Below are 9791 nucleotides of genomic sequence, written 5' to 3'. Positions count from 1 at the left end.
CGGCTGCTAGACTTTTGACAAGAACAAGAAAGGTTGATCATATTACGCCTATGCTGGCTCACCTGCACTGGCTTCCTGTGCACTTAAGATGCAACCTTAAGGTTTTACTACTTACGTATAAAATACTACACGGTTTAGCTCCATCCTATCTTGCTGATTGTATTGTACCATATGTCTGCGGCCAGAAATCTACATTCGAAGAACTCCGGCTCATTAGTGATTCCCAGAGCTCCAGAAAAGTCTGCGGGCTATAGAGCGTTTATTCGGGCTCCAGTACTCTGGAATGCCCTCCCGGTAACAGTTAGAGATGCTACCTCAGTAGAAGCATTTAAGTCCCATCTTAAAACTAATTTGTATACTCTAGCCTTTAAATAGAACCCCTTTTTAGACCAGTTGATCTGCTATCTCTCTTTTCTGCTCTGCCCCCCTTCTCCTGCGTAGAGGTGACCACGGATCAGCCTCCACGGATGATACGCTAGCTGTTCAAAGTCTGGACCACTCCTCTGTGCGTCAGTTGTTGACTACATGCAAGAGGATCCTCTGCTGGTCTCCCAATGCACCAATCACCAAAACGGCGCATCCTGAAGAGACGGTCAGAAAGCAGCGTGAAAATGGTCTGTAAAACATCATCTAAGCAACATTTTGACCAAAGAAACACTGTTACATTTCACGTCGACCACAAGGAAGTGTTTTAAATGTATCCATCCATCCATCTTCTTCCTCCTATCCAAGGTCGGGTCGCGGGGGCAGCAGCCAAAGCAGAGAAGCCCAGACTTCCCTCTCCCCAGCTCATTTCGGCCGCTTGTACCCGTGATCTTGTCCTTTCGGTCATAACCCAAAGCTCATGACCATAGGTGAGGATGGGAACGTAGATCGACTTCCCTCTCCCCAGCCACTTCGTCCAGCTCTTCCCGGGGGATCCCGAGGTGTTCCCAGGCCAGCCGGGAGACATAGTCTTCCCAACGTGTCCTGGGTCTTCCCCGTGGCCTCCTACCGGTCGGACGTGCCCTAAGCACCTCCCTTGGGAGGCGTTCAGGTGGCATCCTGACCAGATGCCCAAACCACCTCATCTGGCTCCTCTCGATGGGGAGAGCAGCGGCTTTATTTTGAGCTCCTCCCAGATGACAGAGCTTCACACCCTATCTCTAAGGGAGAGCCCTGCTACCCGGTGGAGGAAACTCATTTCGGCCGCTTGTACCCGTGATCTTGTCCTTTCGGTCATAACCCAAAGCTCATGACCATAGGTGAGGATGGGAACGTAGATCGACCGGTAAATTGAGAGCTTTGCCTTCCGGCTCAGCTCCTTCTTCACCACAACGGATCGATACAGCGTCCGCATTACTGAAGACGCCGCACTGATCCGCCTGTCGACCTCACGATCCACTCTTCCCTCACTCGTGAACAAGACTCCGAGGTACTTCAACTCCTCCACTTGGGGCAAGACCTCCTCCCCAACCCGGAGATGGCACTCCACCCTTTTCCGGGCGAGAACCATGGACTCGGACTTTGAGGTGCTGATTCCCATCCCAGTTGCTTCACACCTGGCTGCGAACCGATCCAGTGAGAGCTGAAGATCCTGGCCAGATGAAGCCATCAGGACCACATCATCTGCAAAAAGCAGAGACCTAATCCTGCAGCCACCAAACCAGATCCCCTGAATGCCTTGACTGTGCCAAGAAATTCTGTCCATAAAAGTTATGAACAGAATCGGTGACAAAGGGCAGCCTTGGCAGAGTCAAACCCTCACTGGAAACGGGTCCGACTTACTGCCGACTTACTGAACTTAAATGTAGAAAAAAAAATCTAAATATGACCCCTTTAATGCGTCTTGTGGTCCGAAAAATACGGTAACTTCCCTTTACACTTGTAAAGGTTTCTGAAAGGATTTAGGACATTTGATGAGGAACATTGGTGTTCCACTTTTTTCGCTTTTTCAGTAAATAGAGGTTGCTATTATATGCTCGTTGATTTGTGGTCTTTCATCACAGAGCACCACATGCTAATTGTGCTTGTGTTTTCAAACACACTTCCAATCACGTTGGGAGGCCAGACTGTGATTTTCGCTCATAGTAGAAAAACAAAGAAAGAACGACGGCTTCTGCAAAATGCAGCGACCTTTAAGGGCCTTTGATTACGCGTGTGAGATAATGTGAATATTGCTTTACAATTCTGTGTGAGTGCGGGCTTGGAGGAAATCCCCCCAAAAAAGGATGTTAGGAACATCTGCCCGCTCATTAGTCAATGGCTTTGTTAATGCATGATGAGCCTTATGAAAATTCATGAGCGTTAAGACTGAAACATGTGTGTGTGTGTGCGTGTGTGTGTGTGCGTGCGTGTGTGTATGTGTGTGTGGAGGACTGATGTTCTTTATGTTGTCACATGGGAATCATACGCCAATATAAACAAATAAATAACAGACATCGCATGGGAATCATACAAACCAAGAAGAAAAAAAAAATCATGCATCCAAATGTCACAGAAAAGGCCAAACAAATACTTAAAAGTCTTTATTGCACAGCATCTCTGAGAGGAAGGAGATCTCCATGTGTGAGGGTCAAACAGCAGTCAAACACATTCTCACGCGCACACGCACGTAGTCAATAGCAGCACACACAGCATGAATCTTTCATCTCAAAAGACATTCCTGCCGTGTGACATTTTTAAACTATAAGAAGCTCAGCCATGATGTCACAGGTGATCAATTCTCCAAAATATACAAAGACACACACATACAACTGCATGAGTCACCGTTGTGCAAAGGTTTGTGATGACCGACTTGCACTATTCTATAACGCATGGAATAAATGAATACAATAATTAAAAGAATACAAATTAATGACGATAAATTACCGTTGTTTTATTTTAAGCAAATACTACAAAATATGATCAATTTAAGGGCTGTAATTTCAAGTTCCAATATGAGAACTGTATCAGAAAAACAAATTACACGTTAATAAAACCATTAAAAAAAACATGATGTATAAAAAATAGGGCTGTCAAACTTAACGAGCTAACGCTTGGGATTAATTACATAAAAATGTCTCATTATTCATGTATCAACACAGGTTAATCACCCAATCATTGTTCTTCCTATTTCATATACAATTCTTCAAAATACACCCCAAAGGATAATACTGTTAGCAAGTTTTGAGCAAATAAATTACATACATTTAGTATTTAAAAAAAAAAAGTTTATATTTGCGTATTACATTCTGACAATAGAACTGCTTTTGTGTTCAAATATTGAGGTATTTTATACATTTAATTAAAGTTATGCAAGCAAGCAATTTAAAGTGATTAATCATGGTTAATCACAATTTTAAAGTGTGATTAATCTGATTTTAAAAATCTGTAATTTGACAGCACTAATTTACATAAATGTGTATGTATGTATATGTAACTTACAAATGTTGTAGTAAGATAAAATGATGCTTGAAGTTTATAATGTTTTGTTTTAGTTTGAAATTTTTATAATTATTCTTTACAACGCATGTGATTAATCACAAAAAAAAATTGCATTCATAATGTATCAACACAGTTTAATCCCCCAATTTATTTTCTTCATATTTTATTTATATTTCTTCAAAATACACCGCTGATGGGACTTTAAAGTATTGTTAGCAAGTTTTGAGAAAATTAAGTATGTAAGTTTAGGGAAAAAAAAAATGTAAACGTGTTTTTGTATGACATTCTGACAATAAATTTGCATCTGTGTGAACATATTGAGGTATGTTTTCAAAGTTGATTTTAATAATGCAAGCAAGTAATATGATTAATAATGATTAATCACAATTTTGTTTTTAAGTGAGATTAATCTGATTCTTAAAAAGTATCATCTGACTTTATTAATCCATAAATTAAAAATATATATTCATTCATATATTGTAAATTATAGGACAGATTATGTTAGATATCATGATGCCTAAACGTCACAATGTTTTCTTTTATTTTGAACTGCCTAATAATGTTTTTTGTATGTTTTTTTAATTAGATTTGATAATATGCTTTTGTGTTTTTTTCTTATTGTGTGTTAAATTTTGTTGAACCAACAAATTGGGGTGTTAATAGACTGAAGACTTAGTTATTCATCAATTGATAATAAAAAATAAATAAATAAATAAATAAATAAATAAATAAAATATATATACGTTAGGTCAGGAAAAAACACAGAGGCTATATCATCCCTACAAGCCTGTTTCGCAGGTTACTTTTTTATTCCTGAAAATCCCCTGACGAGTAGGGAAACCTGCGAAACAGGCTTGTAGGGATGATATAGCCTCTGTGTTTTTTCCTGACCTAACGTATATTCCGCTCGACCCCTGGTATTGAGCACTGTATAACGGATAAACCACCGAAACCTCGACTATGTGTGTGTGTGTGTATATATATATATATATATATATATATATATATATATATATATATATATATATATATATATATATATATATATGTATGTCATAATTAGATTATCCAAAAAAAATAGTGCTCGATACCGTGGTAAAGCGTAATATGTATGTGTGGGAAAAAAATCACAAGACTATTTCATCTGATGAAATAGTCTTGTGATTTTTTTCCCACACATACATATATATATATATATATATATATATATATATATATATATATATATATATATATATATATATATATATATATATATATATATATGTATATATATATATATATATATATATATATAATAAAATGCATATAGGCAATTGTGTAATAATAATCCTGAGGCAATTAAACATCAACATTCACAGTTACAATTTTTAAAAACAGGTTAATCACGCTTTTAAAATTGTGATTAGTCATGATTAATCACAGTAAATTAATTAATTTAAATTCTATATATATTGACACAAATGTAATGTTATTGTCAGAATGACATAAACAATTGTTTTTGAAGTTTAACAAAATTTTATATAAAAAAAAACGCAAGATAAATCGAATCCATTATCATTATTACATATTATTTAAAACATTTAAAATTGACAGCATTAAGGAAACACACATCTAATTATCAAAAATAGAAATACATTAAATGAAAGATAAATGATTAGAAAATATAATAAAATAATTATGATAATATTAAATAAACACATTGTAAATAAATAATATAAATATACATAAAATAAAAGTTTTAAAGGGTTTTTTTTTTTCAAAAAGAAATATGTTTGCATTCTGCTTTGGTCTTTGACAGCTGCACAACCAAAAAAAACTGATTACTTTAACAAACCCAGTCAGTGTAACTCTTGCACTGGATGTCAAAAAAAATAAAAAAATAAAAATAAAAATAAAGCTTGAAAATAAAGCTTGATTAGATTGTGCAGTAAGTGGTCATAATGTTGCTATTAATTATTTTTTTTAGCACAGCCATATCTAAGATATAGGAGCTTTAATCAACAAAACACTGGATTTGTGTCCTTATCCTTCCCCACGTGGCTTCCAAATAGCAATTATGGCATTGTAGTATTTACTTTTTTGTTTTGTTTTTTTTGTTCCTCAAATAAATAAAACATTTGAAAGGGATCACCCCCTGCAGCACCAAAGCACACCAGTTTGTGGAAAGCCTTCTTGAAGTCCTCGTTGGACATGGTGTAGAATAGGGGTCGGCAACCTTTACCACTCAAAGAGCCATTTTGACCCGTTTCACAAATTAAAGAAAACAATGGGAGCCACAAAACTCTTTTGAAATTTAAAATGAAATAACACTGCATATATGGGTTTTTTTTGCTTTGTGCTATCTACAAACAAACAATTATGGGTTACATCTTTGAAATAATTGAATGACTGCAGAGAAAATTTTATAAAATTTCTGCATGCAACAAAACGTTTTTAACTCCGAAAAAGACGTCGGGTTGAAGGTTAAGTAAAATACTTAATGTCTATTTAAGTCCTCCTTGTAGTAATGAAAAAACAAAACGCCGAACTTAAATAATCCACTGGCAGAGAACCAAAAATGCAGTCCTCTCCCTGAATCGCAGCGCACAGTGTCTCCACATCAGTGAGGCGTGTGCGATGTTGGTGGGCGGGGCTTGGTGGTAGCGGGGTTTGGTGGTAGCGGAAGAGTTTGGGCTGCAAAGGATTCTGGGTATTTGTTCTGTTGTTTTTATGTTGTGTTACGGTGCGGATGTTCTCCCAAAATGTGTTTGTCATTCTTGTTTGTTGTGGATTCACAGTGTGTCGCATATTTGTAACAGTGTTAAAGTTGTTCATATCGCCACCCTCAGTGTAACCTGTATGGCTGTTCATCAAATATGCCTTGCAGTCACTTACGTGTGTATGCAGAAGCCGCATACAACATGTGACTGGGCCGGCACGCAGTTAGTATGGTGAAAAAGCGGACGCGACGACAGGTCGTAGAGGACGCTAAAGGCAGTGCCATCATAGCACGCCCTCAATATTGTTGTCTGGGTGAAAATTGGAGAATGGTTGCCCCGGGAGATTTTTGGGAGGGGCACTGAAATTCGTGAGTCTCCCGGAAAAATCGGGAGGGTTGGCAAGTATGCAGTTGAGCCGCATCAGAGTGATCAAAGAGCCGCATGCGGCTCCGGAGCCGCGGGTTGCCGACCCCTGGTGTAGATGATGGGGTTGATGAGGGAGTTCAGGTAGCCTGTTTCGCAGGTTTCCCTGCTCGTCAGGGGATTTTATTCCTGAAAATCCCCTGACGAGCAGAGAAACCTGCGAAACAGGCTTGTAGGGATGATATAGCCTCTGTGTTTTTCCTGACCTAACGTATATTCCGCTCTGGGCACTGCACGGATAATCTATAGAAACCTCGACTATATATATATATATATATATATATATATATATATATATATATATATATATATATATATATATATATATATATATATATATATATATATATATATATATATATATATATATATATAATAAAATGCATATAGGCAATTGTGTAATAATAATCCTGTGGAAATTATACATCAACATTAATGGTTACAATTTTAAAAACAGGTTAATCACGCTTTTAAATTGTGATTAGTCATGATTAATCACAGTAAATTAATTAATTTAAATGAACTTTAAAAACACCTCTATATGTTGACACAAATGCAATGTTATTGTCAGAATGACATTAACAATTGTTTTTTAAGTTTTGCTCAATTTACATAACTTTATTTGCTCGAATCATGTTAACAAAAAGTGCAAGATAAATCGAAACTATTATCATTATTACATAATATTATTATTTTTAAAAAATATAAAATTTACAGCTTTAAGAAAACACATATAGAAAAAAATAGAAATAAATTAAATTAAAGATAAATGAGTAGAAAATATAATACAATAATAGTGAGAATAATAAATGAAAACATTGTAAATAATAAAAATATACATAAAATATCATTTTAAAGGGTTTTTTTTTTCAAAAAGAAATATGTTTGCATTCTGCTGTGGTCTTTGGCAGCTGCACAATAACAAAAAAAACAAAACAAAATTCAGATTAAACACCCTTTAACAAACTCAGTCGGTTTAACTCTTGCACTGGATGTCAAAAAAATAAAATTAAAATAAAGCATGACAATAAAGCTTGATTAGATTGTGCAGTATGTGGTCATAATGTTGCAATTAATTCTTTTTTTTGTTTGTTTTTAGCACAGCCATATCTAAGACATAGGAGCTTTAATCAATAAAACATTGGGTTTGTGTCCTTGTGTCATTGTAATATTTACTTTTTTTCCCCCCTCAAATAAATGAAACATTTGAAAGGGATCACCCCCTGCAGCACCTGAAGCGCACCAGTTTGTGGAAAGCCTTCTTGAAGTCCTCGTTGGACATGGTGTAGATGATGGGGTTGATGAGGGAGTTCAGGTAGCCCAGCCAGGTGAAGAAGTCAAAGAGCTCGGGCAGGTCGCAGCCGTCACAGGTGGCCACCACCAGCGTGTAGATGAAGAAGGGCAGCCAGCAGACGATGTAAGCCCCCAGGATGATGCCCAAGGTCTTGGTGGCCTTCCTCTCCCTGGCCGCGGAGATGCGCTTCTTCTCCAGAGCCGCGTCGGACAGGGTGACCTTCACCTGGTTCTCGCTGGTGGACGAGTTGGTGTCGCTGGAGGGCGCGTCCTGCAGCCGCCCCGCCTGCAGGGGGCTGGTGGAGGCGTTGGAGCCCGGCGAGTTCGTCGCCAAGTACGCCGAGGTCAGCCTCTTGCCGGCCGCCTTCTTCTTCTTCCGCCGGGGCGACTGCTTGAGGATGCGCTGGCGCGCCTCCACGTAGATGCGCCCGTAGAGGACGATGAGCAGCAGGGTGGGGATGTAGAAGGCGCCGAAGGTGGAGTAGATGGTGTAGAAGATGTGGTCCGTGTTGACGCCGCAGCTCGTCAGCTCGTCCGCCTTCACCTGCCGCCAGAAGAGCGGCGGCAGCGAGATGGAGATGGCGATCACCCAGGCGGTGGCCACCATGCCGGCGGCGCGTCCCGGCGTGCGCTTCTTGGAGTACTCCACCGCGTCCGTGATGGCCCAGTAGCGGTCCAGGGCAATGACGCACAGGTGGAGGATGGACGCCGTGCAGCAGGTGATGTCCGACGAGAGCCACACGTCGCAAACCACCTGGCCCAGCGTCCACTCGTGGGTGACCGTGTAGAGGACGCAGACGGGCATGACCAGGATGGACACCAGCAGGTCGGTGAGCGCCAGTGAGGCGATGAGGAAGTTGGCGGGCGTCTGGAGCTTGTTGGACTGGGAGATGGTGGCGATGACGAAGGCGTTGGAGAGGCTGGTGGCCAGCGTGATGGCGGACAGGAGGGACGCCAGGCTGATCTGGTAGGCGAGGCTGTGCGCGCCGGAGCCCGCGTCCTCCGGCAGGCTGATGTTGGAGGCGTTCACCGGATCGGTGGGCTCCGCTTGACCCGCGACCTCCATCACTTTTGCCTCATGGTCTTCCCGCCGTCTGACATGATTGGGTGTGGTATAACATGAAGACGTTTTTTTTTTTTTTGGTTTCACTTGTAATCCAGTCCTCGTAGGAATAAAAGTTCGCCCTTCTTCATCCTGACAAGACCCACTGATGATGACGACGTCCTGCTCTTCCGGCGTGTGGGGGACATAATCCGCATGAAGGGCAACAAGTTCTCCACAGGTGCGTCTCCTTGAAGCCCACCAGTGGCTGACTGACGAGAAGAATGTTAAAGAGCAGCTTTTATACTGTCTGTGACATCAACTGATGTGTCCGTGAAGGAGCGGGCTGTCTGCTGGGTCATAGTGCCCGTGGATCAGTTGTCACACGATGGTACTTGTACTTTTAAACGAAGGAAATGGCATCGCCTTTGATATATTTTTTAACCCTTTAATACAGGGGTGTCAAACTCATTTTAGATCGGGGGCCACATGGAGGAAAATCTACCCCCAAGTGGGCCGGACTGGTAAAATCACGGCACGATAACTTAAAAATAAAGACAACTTCAGATTGTTTTCTTTGTTTAAAAATAGAACAAGCACATTCTGAAAATGTACAAATCATAATGTTGTTGGGTTTTTTTGACACTTACATGTTGTGGTTAACAGTATTCTATCTTAAGTTGTCGTTATTTATACTTTCTGAATAAATGATGTGATAATGTTCATCAGTCAACTCATTGGTGTTGATTTTCAATCTATCAAGATAAAGAAATAATATCAAAATCAAATTACAGGAAGTTATTTATGTAGTTTGCTCATTTTCCTCGACTGGTATGGTTATTTTATTTTAGTTTTTTACATATGTAGCATCATCTACAAAGATACAAAGAATTTCTATTGCGACATCTAGTGGACACATTTAGAAC

At 39.6% G+C, this 9791-nt stretch overlaps 1 protein-coding gene across 1 annotated transcript; it reads right to left on the bottom strand.

Moving 5' to 3' along the window:
* Positions 1-7160: 7160 nt before the first annotated feature.
* On the bottom strand, positions 7161-9127 carry htr1b (5-hydroxytryptamine (serotonin) receptor 1B). The gene has a single exon (XM_062040470.1). The coding sequence runs from the start codon at positions 8887-8889 to the stop codon at positions 7747-7749; it is 1143 nt and encodes a 380-aa protein (XP_061896454.1). The 5' UTR covers positions 8890-9127; the 3' UTR covers positions 7161-7746.
* Positions 9128-9791: the final 664 nt, after the last annotated feature.

The sequence above is a fragment of the Entelurus aequoreus genome, linkage group LG03, assembly GCF_033978785.1.
Source record: "Entelurus aequoreus isolate RoL-2023_Sb linkage group LG03, RoL_Eaeq_v1.1, whole genome shotgun sequence".
NCBI lineage: Eukaryota > Metazoa > Chordata > Actinopteri > Syngnathiformes > Syngnathidae > Entelurus > Entelurus aequoreus.
The sequence above is the reverse complement of the archived record's forward strand: the minus strand, read 5'-3'. Positions and strand labels throughout refer to the sequence as shown.